The 18,448-nt window shown below is 38.2% G+C and overlaps 1 protein-coding gene across 1 annotated transcript in view; it reads left to right on the plus strand.

Moving 5' to 3' along the window:
• The first annotated feature begins 446 nt into the window (after positions 1 to 446).
• Positions 447 to 18,448, plus strand: part of LOC134467645 (butyrophilin subfamily 1 member A1-like) — a 33,591-nt gene continuing 15,589 nt past the window's right edge. Inside the window, exons 1-3 of the mRNA XM_063221483.1 lie at positions 447 to 507; positions 1,370 to 1,726; positions 1,812 to 2,108. Coding sequence (XP_063077553.1) covers positions 447 to 507; positions 1,370 to 1,726; positions 1,812 to 2,108 — 715 coding nt within the window. The remainder of the gene's footprint in view (positions 508 to 1,369; positions 1,727 to 1,811; positions 2,109 to 18,448) is intronic.

Genomic DNA, 18,448 nt, shown 5'->3' on the forward strand with positions numbered 1-18,448 from the left:
CTAGGATGTCTTCAAATCACTCAAGGAACATGTGTACCGAATTATATGCTTCTATCCAGCGTGTAACGTTTTCTCGGCTTAGAGCCCCTACTATATTGCCAAATTTGATCTTTACATGAAAGTTTATTAAGTAATAAACAAATAATTTCCAGTATGGTCCAAGTAGAGTCATTTTTGCAGCTAAATATGGCTATTTTTGGAAATTCAAAATGGCGGACTATGGAGAAGATCCCCCTTTTCATGTATGAATAGTGCAACTTTTCCAATCATATAATACTTAGAATTTGATGGTGGTGGTAAGTATTCATGAAAAAGGTAACATTAGTGAATGGGCAGCATGAATTCTGGAAATAAACAACTAAAAATCTCCCTTTAAAATTATTTTACTATTTTAATATTATTTAACTTTTTCACCAGTGATGTTGTTCGTCTGTGCCCGTGGGACTATGCGCTGGATATGCCTCTGTGTGATCGTGTTCCTTCCCATCAGCACGAGATGCAGCACAGGTAAGTGGACATCATGGTTAATAAATGAAAAAAAAAACCCTAAACATTTCAGTACAATTGAGAAAAGGGAATGTAGAACCGCATACCATGGATACGTGCTGAAGGTTAATTTAAAGTGCCATACACACTGATGTTGCTCAAAATGTCACTAGAAAATAGGACTTTCCCATGTTCCAATGGGGCGTGCTTAAGGGAATGACACACTAGTTCCGTCATTGTCTGTCCTGAAAGAGTTATCTCATTGTTGCTAGGACTGGCAGATAAGGGCATGGAGGTAAGGCCAAGGAAGACAAACAGATTTGAAGTGTTGATAGCCTAAGCCTGGCAAGTGTTTACTGTTTATATCAGCCTCTTTAAGGATTGGAGTCAGATAACACTGAAACCAAACTTTAGAACAATGGAATTGCAGCCATACTACCATAGCCCCTTAATGCACGCCGTACCATCTGAGGCACGCTGTAATAGTCATTGAAAGGTTAATTACCATAGTACTACTCTACTATGACATAACACAGGGCCTTTAGTAATGCACTACGACTCTGTCATTGCCATTCTGGTAACAACAAATTTATAACGCTGTGTTTTAACGGGTTAAAACAAAACATGTGGCCTAATTGAAGGAGTTTTAAAGCAACACTCCACCCCATCGCCCACCTCCCATGCAGTTTTGTGGTGTGCACTTGCTGTGGAGTGCTGTGTCACAATGACAATGGGAGTTGGAGTTCCCTGTGGGGCTTTCACTTCACTTATGCTATCATCATTATCGCGCTGTGTCGAGCTGTAGGCCTACCAGAAAAGCTGCAGTGGAAAAGAGGCATATGTTTGTAACACCACTTTTTCACACACTCTCTTATTTCCACAGAGCCTTTCCATGTTGTCGGTCCAGGCCATGTTCTTTATGCTGTGGCTGGTCAAGACTTAGTTTTACCCTGCAACCTCAAGCCCAGCATTAGTGCAGAAGGCATGACTGTGGAGTGGTTTAGACTGAACTATCACTCAGCAAACCCCTTGGTCCATCTCTACAAAGACTTTAGGGATCAGAATGGCGACCAGATCCAGTCTTACAAGGGGAGGACCTCTCTGTTCCAAGACAACTTGAAGAACGGTAATGTCTCACTAAAACTCAACAAGGTGCAAATATCTGATGAAGGAGACTACAGATGCTACATACAATCTGAAGTATACGATGATGATAACCTTGTCCGGGTCATTGTTAGAGGTTAGGCTTTTGGAATTTACAGATTTAGTTTCTTCTTTGAGGCAGCGATGGTGAGTGGCGGTTTCAAACTTATTTTGTTTTTCAGGTATTGGACAAACTCCAGTGTTGTATTTAGAAGACTATGGGGATGACAGAATGAATCTGGTGTGTGAGTCTGGAGTATGGATGCCCAGGCCAACCATTGATTGGTTGGACCATGAGGGTCGAATCCTGAATGCAGAGCCTCCAGAAGAGCTCAGTGATGCTCAGGGCTTCACATTGAAACGACAGCTGACCATACACAGCAATGACTCAAAGCGATTTGTTTGCAGAGCGTCACAGATGGATGACAGGCTGGGGAAGAAGGAAGTGGTCACTAAAGAGGCCATGATTCAAATCTCAAGTAAGAAAAAAACATCATCTTGTGTTTTCTGCATTATTTCTGGCCTCAATCCACAAGCTTTATTGGAAAATGTATATGATTGATGATGGTGATGATATGTGATTACCCAGACTCCAAGAGGCAAATTCAATGCATGCGTCAGGTTTAGAGTGTGTTTTATAATATTTGTTTCCAGAATGCTGCCCATTCACCAAATGTTAATCTTTTGAGAAGCCAGTCTGGTCCGCACACCTTCCCGCAAATATCTTTGCATTGTAGCATGCTACACGGATCCATTGACTTTCACTAGCTTAGCGACATATTCCCTCTTTTAACTTGTCTTAAAGCAAGACAACGCTTAACATGAAAAATAGACACTTAACCACCTATATAAACCCCAGCCAACGATTTTAACTTTATTAAGCCCCAAAATATTGGCATACCCCTTTAACAGTCAACTCAAATGTGTTTCACACAGCCCTTCCACTTCAAATCCGGCCAACTGACATCATACCAAATGTCAAATTTGTCAAATGTCAAAATGTGTGTGGTTTTTTTTTTTTTTAACTAACATCCCATGCAGGGAATTGAACTTGAAACCATCATGTTTCAAGGCCAACTGCTTAACTGTTAGTCCATGACTGCCCAAGCACAACATGCTGACATCTATAGTCTCATCTGTCAGATATAGGCTAGTTCCAATTGACATGATTTAAAGAATTTGTAACTTTCACAGTTTCGAGAGAAATAAACAATAAATATCTACTTGAGTGTTTTTTTATTGGTAATACAGGATTCAAACCTGCAATTCTCTGATCTTGTGGCCATTCCCTTATCCAGACCACAGCAGCTCAAACATTGTCTTGCTTTACCTAAGCATTTTTCTTTTGTAATTTCGCTCGAAAATAAATGTGAAAAATATTGCTAATTAAAGCTGGAGTCATGGGTCTGGTGGCCATCTGACCATTTTCATACCATGTTCCAGGAAGTATGAAAGTAGGTAAGGTTATCTCCATGTTGAGAATTGAACTTGCAACCTGCTGTTTAACCACTACTCTATGGTGACCTCAGCTTTCGTCATGACATCTAACCACTAATATGCCAGATAGAGTTCTGATTTACAAACTCAAAGACATTGTGTTAGGATGTCAGTTGTACTTAAAAATACAATGCCAACCTGAGTTCATTTATTGGTACCTGAAAACCTGTTGAGAACATCTAAAATGGGTATGTCATCTGGACATTTTTGCAATAATTGAGTATACTACAGCGTAACCTTTTCTAGTTCATAGTACTGTTGGGGAATACAGTGCGCCCAAGGCAAGGTGGGATCAAATCATTTCTTTTTTCAGTCATCCTTCTATCCTCCTCTGTCATAAAGTACTTTGTGGTGTCTCTGAACTAATGAGTTTAATTCCTCTTCAGAGAGGTTTGCACCAATTAGACCATGTTCAAGACCTTTGATTATATCACACCATTTCAGGTTGCTATGTCATTGAGAAGCTCAACATGGTTTATTTCATTCTGACAGCATAGGCCTAGTATAGCGTGACCAGATTTTTGTAGTGTGAAACCGGGACACTTCGCATGTGACTTAAAGACAATATTTGGAGGGCGGGTCTGGACAATTTTGTATTTTTTAGATGCAATTTCCTGCATTCCAATCCATTTCAGGGGGAAATCGCAACTGAGTCCTTCAGACTGTCTATACAAGCGCTGGCTGCCATAAATTGTGGCAGGTAAACAGGTAATCTTTTTCATATATGTACCCTGATAAACATAGCGCAATGTAGCTGGTGGCCAAAAACAGGGACATATTTGTGTCCCGACAGAGTTTGCTCGGGACCTGGGACACACAACTCCAAACCGGGACTGTCCCGGTAAAACCGGGACGTTTGGTCACCCTAGCCTAGTATATACATATTTTGCTATTGACTTTTTAAGATAGTGGGCTAGGAAGACACCTGTAGGCCTATATATGTTTGGTTTTTAGCTTTCCGCTGCATTCTTATGGTTTGTCAAAATCCTCTTGATCACATGCAAGTCAATGGACAAAGTCTCTGTCTTATAGCATAAATCATGTTGACTCAAATACTAGATTTGGAACTTAAGCACTGGTAGAGTGACAGCCATTCAGATGAGAGAGAGAGAGAGAGAGAGAGAGAGAGAGAGAGAGAGAGAGAGAGAGAGAGAGAGAGAGAGAGAGAGAGAGAGAGAGAGAGAGAGAGAGAGAGACAGAGAGAGAGAGAGAGAGAGAGAGAGAGAGAGAGAGAGATGAATGGATGGATGGATGGATGGATGGAGGATGAGAAGAAATGGATTGGAATGAGAAAGGGAAGTGAGGAGTGTAAGAGAAATATGTCTCTCTTTCTCTCTATTCTTCTGCCTCTCACTACCAGTCTTCCTGAACTGTGGCAGAAATTAAAATCCCTCAAACCCCCAAAGCCTGGCCCCTCCCCCTCAGCCTGCCCCCCCCCCCTCTCTCTCTCTCTCTCTCTCGCTCTCTCTCTCTGTCAAAGTCTAAACATCCACTTTTGACAGCCCCTTTTAGCTCTGCAGTTTCAGTCTGAAATCACATTCTTATTTATCAATCTTCATACTTGGTTTTCAGGTAAATTTTTTACCCCTCCTCCCCCTCCTCCTCCATGTCCATGCATTGGACAATGGGTTGGAATGGTCATCATATTCTGTGTGTCAGTGGCGATGGCTATATACATCATATGGAAATGGGGAAAAACAAGTACTGGTAAGTCCTTTGTCTTTTCAAACATTCTGTGGGTTATCACTAATTTGGGCTATATAAAAACACTACACAAACAAATGTCAGCTTCTATTTAATGAAGTTAATTTGATGAGTCACACATACTATAACACATAATAGTCCTTTTTGCAATACAGTACTACACATGCCTAACAATTTAATGTTGTTTCCTCCCAGGCCGTCAATTAACCGACAAAAGTAAGGACAATGTGTATTTAAATTAATTTGTTGGCTATATGTATATATGTAGGCTATGCTTCCAACATTGCTACAAATGTGTACTACACATGCCTAACAATTTAATGTTGTTTCCTCCCAGGCCGTCAATTAACCGACAAAAGTAAGGACAATGTGTATTTAAATTAATTTGTTGGCTATATGTGTATATGTAGGCTATGTGTCCAACATTGCTACAAATGTGTACTACACATGCCTAACAATTTAATGTTGTTTCCTCCCAGAATGTCCATTAGACGACACAAGTAAGGGCACTGTGTATTTGATTTTTTTTCTTGGCTGTTATTAGTAATCATTAATGATTAAGTATTAATTATTAATTATTAATATTGTTATTATTATCATTATCATTAATAATAATTTGGACTTCTGAAGAACACTGTTTGCTCTTTCTGTGATACTGAAACCAGTTTCCATTTATTGAAAATAGGTTCAGTTGGTTCAGTTGAAAATAGGTTCAACAATATTTTGTTATTTTTTTCATCATATTTTTTCATATTGCTACAAATGGTAGGTAGCGTCGTGGTATCAAAGGGGGCGACCATACCTAATATATAAGAATAATTTAAGGTTGTTGTTTTTTCCCCTCAGCATGTCAATTATTTTGCTGGCTGTTATTATTAATTTGGACTATTAATTTTATACATACCTAAAATAATGAACTTAAATGACACAACTTTAGGCTAATGGTTTTATTGTGCTATCAAAGAAAATGGCTAATACCGTATATGAAACAATTGCTTTTTTTCAGAATACCAATTAGACGAAATAAGTAAGTGCATGTTTACAATCATTCTGTCGGTTATCATTATTAATTTGAACACAAAACAAAATCAGATTTCAGTTTCTATTGCTGCAGTTCATTTCAGTTCATTTGAAAAGGTTATCTTCCACACACCGCGCTCTTCCGTCTTGTTGGTGCGTCTCTGGAAGGCTCTGTGCAGCCGAAACGTCTGTCATGTCAGTCCCTGCAAAGTTAAAATAAAATCACAAGAAAGAAGAAAAATTGAGTGCGATCCATTCCCTACTACTAGTGTATATATGTGTATATAAAAAAGTATTACGATAGATAGATAAAAGAAAATGCCTGTGTAAAACAATGTCATATTTTTCCAGAACATCCGGAAGACATATCTTCTGGTGAGTTTTCCTAAAACTTCCTAAAACATTTGACTTGTAGGCTGAATCCCATTTCACCCCTTAGCCCTACGCAGAGGCTACTCTAGGTTCAGCTGGGGCCCCTCCTGTAGCAAAGTGAGCTGTTAATTTCACCATCTAGGGACTTGGGGGCCCCAAGCGGCTGCCTGCCTTGCCTGGTGACAAGAGCACCTCTGGCCCTACGTCTTTCTCTTCCCCTCCGTTTTGTACGTTCATGTGAAGAGCGAGGGCCATCCCAATTCACGTTCAGTAAGAGTAGAAGGGGAATGGTTTTTTATCCCTTCAAACTGAAATTTTCTGAAGGCACACTTCAAACGAAGAGCTATGACCAGTGGTGTAGTCTACGTAGAATGCAGGTATACAGAGTATACCGACTTCTAAATTTTAGGGCCTTCAGTATACCCACTTAAAATTGATTGATCAATTGTTTAGAATAGCATAAATATATACAGTATACCCACTTCAAAAAATGCTTGAATATACAGTATACCCACTTCAAAAAAGTAGACTACACCACTGATTATGACCTATTTCCCTGAATGCATTGCGAATGACAGCATCCACAGAAGCACACAAATACTGTATAAGTAGCCTATTTTCGCCGTAATTTACGGCTTTACAGTTTTAATAATTGTTGCCATGTACTAAAGTCTAATGCCTTCCCCTTGCCCCTTGTCCGTTCAAACGGAGGTGTAAGGCATAGGGCTTGAAACGCAGCCCTATGAATTGAGACACCCTGTAACAATCATGGAATTACTCCCATAGCATTCAAAAACCAGCCTTTCTGCAGTTCAACCAGCGATATTGCTTGTAATTACTTGCGCAGCAATTTAAAAAAGGACAATGAAATAATTATCACCACTTTAAAACCGTCAATACGGCGAAAATACTCTTGTGGATGCTGCGGTTAGGCAGGTTAGGCTTCCCAACACTGTGCTCTACACCCTCTTACAACATTCACAAAACGTCTTGGACACAATTTTAGAAAGGAACACCTTAATCATCAGATTACAAGTGATGATTATGGTTTTTTTATTTTTTATTTCTCCAACTAATGAACATTTTCAGTTTTGTGAAGTTTTAGCCATGTCTCTAATTTAGCTGTAGATGATAATATGGAGTTACAGTCTATTGCTTCTTAAAATTAATTTAAAGTAGGCATCGAACAGTTGTCTAGATCACAGGCAAAATGCTATCTACCATTATAGTGCCCAATAAAAGACAGCTTTGGCGTTTAATTGGAAAAGTAAAGATTTCATTTTTCAACTAGTCTATTTATTGTATTTGCTCACCATCTACCCAATGTGGACTGTTGGAAAGTTTTTATGCATAAATTTTAAAAATATATACTTTTATTCACTGTGTATCACTTATTCACAGAAGGCTACATCAACTGTGTATGCTTCTTCCAAGACGATGGGAAACATTTTGGCTTAGTCCAGTGGTTTACAACGTTGCGTTCAGGACCCCGCTTGGGGTCGCCTCGTAGTATTGAAATGGTGCCACCTGGAGTAGGAAGGTGAGTAAAAAGCATACTGATTTATACTAAAATATTGCTAGTAAATATAATATCAATCAATTAATATTCTGATTTAAATACCACCTACAATCTTTACAAGCATAGCAATTTACATGAGACAAATATTTACACTGGCAAATATTAATTGGAATGAATTCCAGAAAGCAGGTTTAATTGGTTACTAGTAAATTTATTTTGTATCTCTAATACAGTTTTTTCTCGATTGCTTACATACAATTTTCGGAATCAGGTCTCGAATTCTCAAAACTCTACACACAAATCCTCAAAACTCACACACAATGGGAAAAACTCCTCACTACCCCTGAAAAATGCATATCTTGTCTCAAAACAATGTACTCTCTTCTAAAAAGGTAATTTTGGTCTGAAATGACACACACAAGCAGTCATTTTAATCCACACTTATATGAGAAATTGAACACTAATGGTCACATGGTAAAACACTATACTCAGCTTGACACACAGTAGAAACTTATTTTGTTCAGTTTTCTGCTTACTGAAGAGTGTATCTTTCTGTTGTACAACACTGAAATATTGTTTTCAGACTAAGAGTACACAGATCAGGGGTGGAACTTACATTTTGTCCTCACCAGTCACGGTGGCAGGTAGATTTCAAAATCTACCAGTCACTCACTGTATTTACCAGTTAAAATGGTGGGTTGAAAAATTTACCAGTCAACACTGAAATGTATCTGTCATTGGCAGGTGGACGGGTGCTTATTTCCATCCCTGACACAGATTGTGTCAAAAAATATATTTTACATATTTTCTGATATCAACAAAAAATGCACTGATCTGCTATAAAATATTGGGTAACCACATGTGATCTCTTGTATTACATATTTTGGGGATCAAAAACTAAACAAAGGTGTGTTCTCACTGCATTCACTCATGTTTTCATCAACATAACATGCAATGTGTGTCCATATGGGGTGATTATTTTAAAAAGATATGAAGAGAGTTTACCCATGTGCATGTGTATGATAGCAAGCTGGATCATAGCTTTGTGGTTTTACAGCATCTTTAGTAAATACACCATTTGATGAAATGAAAATCGCCTAAATGAAAACGTCTCTTAAGCCACTTCTGGCTGTTATACCAGCCTTCTGGAGTGCTTTAAATACCATTATTATATTCTGAAATATTCATGAAATATTCTAATTCATAGTTCAACAAAATGACCATTTTAATTAATATGTTGAAATAAAATATTATAATATGACAATTTATGCTCCCGATCATACATAATTGCATCACTACTGATAATGTCAATAGCTTTTGGTATGGCAAATTCTTATTATGTTTTCCTGAAACCCATTTGTCTCTGGAGTATAATGATGTATGATAACAAGTCGCATCTCCTAGCCTTTTGATTTCACAGACTTTCAAAGATAACCTGTCATTAGGGGAAAAAACGATTGTCTAAAAAGTGACTATTTTTTTGTTGAACCATTTACAACAAGCCATAGAAGGTCCCAAGCATCATCAATAATAATTATAATGTTGTCCTTGGTGTTGACAGATATTCACTACATGGAAATTATACATACCAAAGCTGATGAATTTTAGCCCATTTTCCAATCATTTGTTGGAGCCACATACTGTTGGCTAGATAGGCCCAACACGGTGTCATAATCTATAGTGTTGTGAATTCATGTAGGCCTACATTTTTCAGTGAGCTGAAATAAGAATAAAGCCATATGGGTATAAATTAGAAATAGTTTTACTTTTGTCGTGTAATCCAACACATTATATGATTAATGAAATTAAAATGAAAAAAATAAAAATGAATTAACTTCTGTCCGAACACATAGAAGTACAAGCATACGCCTATTCTCTAATATTAAAGTAGCATTGCATGAAAATAGGTTCTTAAACGATGTATTCATGTGATGTGTTTCTTTTCTCTCCCAAACCATTTGATTGTATGAACAAATCAGAACAAATGTATATAGCCCACAGTTAACCTGAGAAAGTTCTAAAATATAATTTAATCTCAGATACATTTGCAAGATTACAAATGATAATCTAATACTGTACCCTTTCCAGAATATGCAAATGTATAGATTCTTGAAGATGGTGATATTTTCAGATTTTACCTGACATCAGTAAATAAATAAAAAAAATGGTTCATCAGATTTTAATGCCCTCTTCATAGTAAACAAGCTGTGTCGTTGTCAATGCTATGACACATTGCCTACCAGGAGAATGTGGGAGTGGACGATGGTAAGAGATTAACTGCTAAGGGTGGGTGTGTGGCCTGGCCTGTTAAACTACTATTGCAGTCTGTCAAAATGGGAGACCTAACATCAGAGGTTGTGGTCAGCATGACTGGTGCACCACGGGGAACTCTGCATTCCCCAGTATTATTTACTGTACACCACCAGACACCATCTACAACTCAGAATCATGTTGCATGCAGAAGTTCGCTCACTGCACATCAAGACACAGCAATTGAGGTGTATAGGGAATGGACAGGAGAGAGAATACAGGAGTCTTGTGAAGCACTTTGTTGATTGGTACCAGGCTAACCAGGGGGTCGTTTCTCGACAGTGTCTTTGCTAACGACGTTAGCCATTTTGTTCGTTCTTAAGACCAACGTTGTAACCAAGGTCTTGAGTTGGTCTTAAGTTGTTCTTAAGTTGTTCTTAAGTTGTTCTTAAGTTGGTCTTGCGTCTAAAGACCAACTGAAGACCAACTTAAGACCAACTTAAGACCAACTCAAGAGCAACTTACGACCAACTCAAGACCGACTTAAGACGGTTAGCAAAGGCAAGAATCGAGAAACGGAGCCCAGGTACAGCCGATCACCACTAAATCCAAGGAAATGGTGTTGGTGCTCAGGAGATCCACCTTTCAACTGCTGCCTGTCACTATTGATGGAGAGAATGTAGATAATTTCTTCTTATTGAATTACTTTTGCATTAGGGATGCTAATTATCGATTAATTAATTAATCATTAGTTGATAGTCTTATTGATTGACTTACGATTAATTGATAAGCGGCATTTTCCCCCCAACTCTCAATATTTCTCGAAAAAAACCTACTAAATCTAAACATTTTAATATAAAATTTAGATAAAATACCACATTTAAATTAATTCTATTTCAATTACTTAATCCCAAGGTGATTTAAATATTCCCACTATTCACACCCCTCTTCACACACACTCTCCAAATTCCCATTTCACCTGGGTCTCTTGTCAGTTGAATTGTTGATTAATTGCGATTAATATTTTTTTAATCGATTAATGCATTGATAGATTAAAGTCGATTAATTGATTAATCGTTTGCATCCCTATTTTGCATATATTTTTGGTCTGGTATGCAAATTCAGATGCACTACAAGAAATGACAGCCATAGCCTACAGTAGCTAGAGAGCTGGGGTGAGTTTCTCAAAAGAGAAGTTGTTAGCCTGTTAGCAACTTCGGTAGTTGCCAATGGGAAAATGCATTGAAAACAGCAAAGTAGCTACTGTAGTTAGCAACTTTGGTTTTGAGAAATTCACCCCTGCATTGCAGGTTCAAATCTTACTCTTACCACATTACTCCGAGGACTGCATCTAATACACTACGCTGCTTTACATAAAAGCAGGCGAATGCAATTCAGTGTTATGTAGTAAAAAGGCTAGGTTATTTCAATATCTACAACAATGTCCAGCTACTATTTTATGGTGGGCATCTGGAGACGCAATGATAGCTGAAAGGATGAGCAAAGAGGTTGGATATACAAACCCCAACTCCGGTGAAGTTGGGACGTTTGGTAAACAGTGAATACAATCAAAATGCTATAATTTTCAAAACATTCAATCTATTCATTAGATGGAGAATAGTGAAAAGACAACATATTAAAATGTTAAAATTATTAAAACAACATGTTAAAAACCGAGAAAAAATATTGTTTTGGGGGACATATGTACTCATTTCTAATTTGATAAATGCAACACGTCTCAAAAGAGTTAGGACGGGGACAGTAAAAGGCAGCAAATTTCGAAAAAGACTAAAAACAAAACAAATGGCAACACTTAACAGTTAATACATTAACCGATGAGATGATTTCATATTAAAAAAACACTGTTAATTCCTATCTTGGACATGATTTCACCAGCTTAAATGGTGGGTGTATTCCTTGTCACGTTTTGCAACGTTTTCCTTTCTGTAGTGCTTACAGTGTGACAGGTCTTGACCAAAAGCCCACCATTTTATCACCTGCTGGTCCTTATGATGGAGCCAAACTGTTAAAACATAGTAGAGAGTGCAATTTGACCTTACTATGTGGCAGTAATCGAAGATCTCCCTTCAAAATATAATGCATGAGTGGCTTTTCATGCTGTTTAAAACCCATTCATACCATTCAGCACTGTATTTAACTCTACAGATGAGTGAGAACATCTTAACCAATGCACTACTGCACCCCCATGCCATCATGGAGCCTGACTTTTGAAGTTAGTTCTAACACAAGTTGGATGGTCCATTTTCACTGTAGCACAGGATGTGCAATGCTCTATTATTGTCAAAAAGAATGGACTTCTAAAACTTCTGCTGACTTCTGTAAGCAAAGGACAGTTTCCCATGTCTTCTGGGTCTATTTCAAGTGAGCTCAGGTGCTTAGGAGAATGTTACACCCCTGTATCATTTGCACGCATTAAGCATTCTTAATATGGTCAATTTTCAATAGCTCTAATTCCTGGAGTGCTAGAGTGAGACTACAGCCAACATATATTTCATGATGTCATGCACCTATACAATGATTTTAATAACAAAAATTGTCTTATATACACTCGATCGTGGTAAATCAAGGGGAATTCAAAAATGTATGTAATAACTATGGTAATTATTCCCTTTGCATCTTTAATTCTGAGTGACTCAGCCTCTCTGTGATGATCTTATACCTGGACACCTATATTGTCCGTCAGTACAATTCATTTTGAAATGTTCTTCTTTGTTGTTTACTAAATCTTCTTGGATGTTTACTAAATTTCACTGATCCCCGTCCCAACTTATGAGACGTGTTGCATTCATAAAATTAGAAATGAGTACATATGTCCCCCAAAACAATATTTTTTCTCAGTTTTAACACTTAATATGTTGTCTTTTCACTATTCTCCATCTAATGAATAGATTGAATGTTTTGAAAATGATAGCATTTTGATTTTATTCACTGTTTACCAAACGTCCCAACTTCACCGGAGTTGGGGTTTGTATAATAAGAGGAATCGAAACCCACTCAATGCAAAAGTGTGTGCTCAAAATTTGGTCTCCTAAGGGGGCGTTGTCCCTCCTTCTTCTCTTTTCGTGGTGTTTACACCAGACGTGCGCTACCTCGCTACAGCGCTAAGGGGACTCCATTTATTCTCTACCTCAAGACTCCGAAGGTCTCCTAATCAAGGTCTCCTATAAAGGGGCGTTCACCCGACGTAAAGTGGATACCGGAAAAGAACCCACCTGCTTTATCTTTTTACTTTTTTTTTTTTCATTTATCCTTTATTTAGCCAGGATTGTCCCATTGAGACTACAGTCTCTTCTGCCAGGGAGTCCTGGTCAAAATGGCAGCAAACATATAGTTACAGACACAGACAAACACAAAGACAAAAAGGAAAATAAATGTACAAAAAACACATTAAAAAGAATAAGTTTACATAAAACGTATTTTGAGATTAAAAGTAGCCTATGTGCTGCATAGTCAGAAACAATGACACTCCTCTGTGTATACTGTATTAATTTTCCTCTTAAAAGTCTCTAATGAGGGCAGAGAGTCCATACATAATATCTTCTGCAACTCATTCCATAGATATGGGGCATAAAAAGAAAAGCCTGTTTTCCCTAATTCAGTGCGAGGAGTACAAGACTGTAGTAGTAACTTGTGTGAAGAGCGTGTGCCATAAGATAAGATACAAAAAGTCAATAAATTACAGATATAATAGGGAAGTTTGCCCAACAGTGCCTTTGCAATAAAAAGTAACATATGCAATTTACGCCTTAAATACAAGGATGGCCATTGGACTTTAGAGTACAGATCACAATGGTGGGTTCTTGAGGGGGCACCTGTTACAAATCGCAATGCTGAATGATAAACTGCATCCAGCTTTTTGAGGAGACATAAGGGCGCATGCATATAAATTGTATCCCCATAATCCAACACTGAGAGAAAAGTACTTTGAACCAGCCTTTTTCTTGCTAGAAATGAAAAACATTTTTTCAAACGAAAATAAAAACCAACCTTAGGTCTTAGCTTTTTTAAAAGATTATTTATGTGTACCTCAAATGTGAGCTTTTGGTCTAGCCAAATACCAAGATATTTTTAAGAACTAATCCGCTCCAGGAAGGTACCATCAAGTGTTTCTAAGTTACCATCAGATCTCACTCTCGTATACGATTCTCTGCCCTGAGCATGCTCCTCTTCAACCATCATCACCATTTTCACCAACGAGAACTTGTTCAGACGTAGACATCTTCCTCCCATTGGCAGGAGAGACAGGTATCAGAGATCATTCTCACATGGCCACATTTTACATCTAAGGACATGAACCTGATTGACTGGGTTGAGTGGCCTCTATTCTGCACACACATCCACTTCTCATCTGGCTGTGTGTACTGGTGAGATAATATTATCCTGCACATTTTGCCTTCCTGTGATACCCTGGTAATCCTTGATACTCTACTTTACATTTGGTATAAACTCCATTTTCAGTAATATACACGTACATAATAGATACATGATTTCCTATTTGCATAACCAGGACCAGGAGCTTATTTGTGAAGTCAAATAAAGTACTAGTAATGATGTTAGACCGCCTGGTTGTCACCGCTCTATCATTCCAAGGGTTGAGGTCAGGACTCTGATCAGTCCAGTGAAGCTCATCCACGCCAGACTGTGGTCTGGTTATCTATTTCTTCATGGACCTTACTTTGGTTAAGGGTGTTTTTCTTTGTGCATTCTCAAACTGCAATCTGATTTTTTTTAAAAATCTTTCGTTTCTCAACATGTCTCAAGATCAATACTTTGGGCATTGAAAGTTCTGCTCTACAAAGTAAATACACTGAACTGTTATGAGCAGGTCTGAAATGGTGTGTAAGCTACAAGGTACCCTACAAGTTGGGACCAACCATTAATTTGTTCTAAAGCTTGTTGAGGAATTTCCAAATATTTTGAAGTAATACCGTTTAAAGGCAAGTGTTCAAATTCAATTGACATTTGTGACTAAATAAGCTACTTATGTAATAAAAGCTAAAATTCTAAAAACATTGCCTAAATCTCTCTCTTTCTCTCTCTCTCTCTGTCTCTCTCTCTTCTCTCTCTCTCTCTCTTTCTCTCTCTCTCTCTGTCTCTCAGAGCGGTAGAGCGATAACAACTTTTGCATCATATGTGTTGCATTTACTTCTTGATGCGCATCACATTAAAGCGAATCATCTTGTTGATGGAAAATGGGCTTAATTCAACCAGGGGATTTTTCAACCATCCAATCACCTTGCTGAAGTGGAAAGGAAAAAACAAGTAATTTATATGGCACTGCATTGTAAGTAATACATTGATTTTGCCCATCACTGGTTACAATATATTACATTACTGTGATGGAGTAACCATCACTAGGGTTGTGGGTGTGTTCTAACTGTCACATTAATGACCCTGACTCCTAAGTGTAGTGGTCTGAGGCCCAGTTTACCACCCCAGGAGGTCCAGGTTTGAGTCTCGGCTTGGCAACTCTACTCCTCTTTGCTGCAAATGGTGTCAGAAGTGGGATGGTTATACCATGAGTCCACCAGAAGCATACCCATTGTGTGAGGCACAATTGCATGTGAGGGACCCCCAACATTGTTGACTCCAGTGTGAGGGACCCCAGTGATGGGTGAAGCATAGATGATGGGGCACACTGGATGAGCGAAGAATGATGGGCAGCTGCCCGGTGTGCTTCACCATGGGTGTGTTTCCCGAAGGAGAAGGCAGTGTGATGGAGTAATGGGTGGAGTAATTTGTTGTGGGTGAAGTAATGTTGTAGGTTGCGCCTGTGATCTTACTTGACATGCCAATGACCTTGGCTCTTCAGTGTAGCGGTCAGAGCCTCAGTTTACTACCACAAAAGGCCAGAATTTGAGTCCTCGTTGGGCAACTCCCTTTCGGTTAACTCTGTTATCCAAAGTGACAAAGTTATTTACAGGGTATTGGTTACAGTCCCTGTTGGAATAAGTGCATTATTGTTACAGAAATAAACACAGACGACAGTGTAAATTAAGTCCCATGAAATATACACTGCTGAATATGCTATTCATCGAGTGTACCTCTACATTCTACTCAGAAAGAATTCTGAATCAGAGTTAAATGTTGCTCTTTTGGTGTCAAGTAATGCCCGGCCAGGAATAAATTTGAACACTGGGGTCAGAGAGTAACTCTATTTGAGTGTAAAAAATGTACTCAGTATACTTGGACACAAATAAAACATTTATATAAATATATATTTTTATATAAATTTATATATTTTTATATGGTTTTATATGGCTATGGTATGTATAATTTCCATGTAGTGAATATCTGTCAACATCAAGGACCACATTAGAAATATTATTGATGATGCTTGGGACCTTCTATGGCTTGTTGTTAGTGGTTAAACTAAAAAAATAGTCACTTTTTAGAAAATCATTTTTTCCCTTAACCTCTTAGCGCAGCACCTACTGTATATTATAACCTTACTGTCACCAACAGTGTTGCCAGATTTTCTACGACAAATAAGCGGCTGACGCCCTAAAAACAAGCCCAAAAGAAGCGACTGAGGGGCGTTGTGAAAACAAGCCCAAAAGAAGCGACAGAAAGGGTGGGTTGTCAGTCGCGTGCCTGGTCAGGGAAGACCTTGCTCTTTACGGGGATCTGCGTGGCTGCTAAAATCCCCACAAGTGACCACAGAAAGTGGGAGTTAACAATATTGTAGCAGGGTCACTTGTAAGGATGAGTGAGAAAAAACGAGTTGCCATTGAGAAACACATTCAAATCACCACCAGAGCAGGAGATAACAGCAAGCCCAACCCTGAAAAGAACAAGCCCAAAAAACCGCAACCCGCGACTTTACAAAATTAAAAGCGACTGCTCAAAAAAAGAAGCCCAAAGTCGCGTATAATAAGCGGACTTGGCAACACTGATTAGTAATGTCTATGTCTTAATCTGTTACTTAAGGCTCTCGGCACTGTCATAGCAATGTTGTTATGAGGAACTTGAGTATTTTCAGCAAATAGTGAATAGGCCCGCCAGGGACCCCATCTGCAGTAAGAGGTTAATCTTTGAAAGGCTGTGAAATCAAAAGGCTATTAGATGCAACTTGCTATCATACAGCAGTATACTCCAGAGACACATGGGTTTCAGGAAAATATAGTCAGAATTTGCCATACCACCTGTACCAAAAGCTATTGACATTATTAGTAGTGATGCAATTATGTATGATTGGGAGCATAAACTGCCATGTTATAATATTTTATATTATACATATATATAACATATTAATAAAACTGGCAATTTTGATGGTGGAACCATGAAGACGAATATTTATCTGAATTAATAATGGTATTTAAAGCACTCCAGAAGGCTGGTATAACAGCCAGAAGTGGTTTACAGTTTTTCTCGATTGCCTCCACACAAGTTCTGGTACTTCACACACAATTCTCGGAACATCTCACCCATTTCCCAACTCCCCTAACCAATGTCACTGAACACTAAACACAATTCCTTCTTTACATTCACATTTCAGTTTTAAAACACACTCTTTTCAAACCACTACACAAAATTATCTGGATTACACACGATTTTCATGAAGGAAATCCCTGGTTGTCACATTGAACACACTGTCATTCAAAATACTAAAAATCAACCACCATCCTATGTTCACTTCCTCATCACATGGACAGACTCTCTTCATACCGATTTACAATCTGTAATCATCACCCCATAAGGACACACATTGCATGAGATATTGATGAAAACATGAGTGGATGCAGTGAGAAAACATATTTGTTTAGTTTTTGAACTCCAAAATGTTATACAAGAGATCACTTTCATGTGGTTACCCAATATTTTACAATACATTAGTTAATTTTTAAAAAATGTCAGAATATATGAGTGATTCTCCGATTCGCCTACGCTTTTAAGTCTGTGGATTTTATTTGCCAATTCCACTAACTATTAACTGCATCCAATGATGTTTTGGACATTAGAAAACATTTATCTTTCATAAAATACAGAAAGTGTAGACATGGCATTATTTCCCTCAGCAAGAATGAATATTTAATACTGGTTTTGGGCGTTTTCATGTCGTCCTGTTTTCCAGATGTCAGATTCAGTCTTCATATTAGCATGTAAAGAAACTTGTTTTGCCCAAGACGATTACAAATGTTGATTCACAGTAATCATCACAATATGACAAAACTGTCAGAAAGACCACTGTCCTTTCCATTATACATGAAATTTGCCATTTTGTGTGTGTCCACCAAAACTGTGTTAACCGTGTCACGGTCTGAAACCCCCGCCTTAAATCAGTAATGGTTTGGTCTTAGGCCATACGAATAACATCACGTGATGTCATAACCTCTTTGGCAGGATATGGGAAGACTTTTTGGTAAGTTTTGAGCTCCATCCTTCCATAATTTAATCCTTTCTTTTTCATGTTCTCATAGCGGGAAAATTGCCTGT

The sequence above is a fragment of the Engraulis encrasicolus genome, chromosome 17 (assembly GCF_034702125.1).
Source record: "Engraulis encrasicolus isolate BLACKSEA-1 chromosome 17, IST_EnEncr_1.0, whole genome shotgun sequence".
NCBI classification, from domain to species: domain Eukaryota; kingdom Metazoa; phylum Chordata; class Actinopteri; order Clupeiformes; family Engraulidae; genus Engraulis; species Engraulis encrasicolus.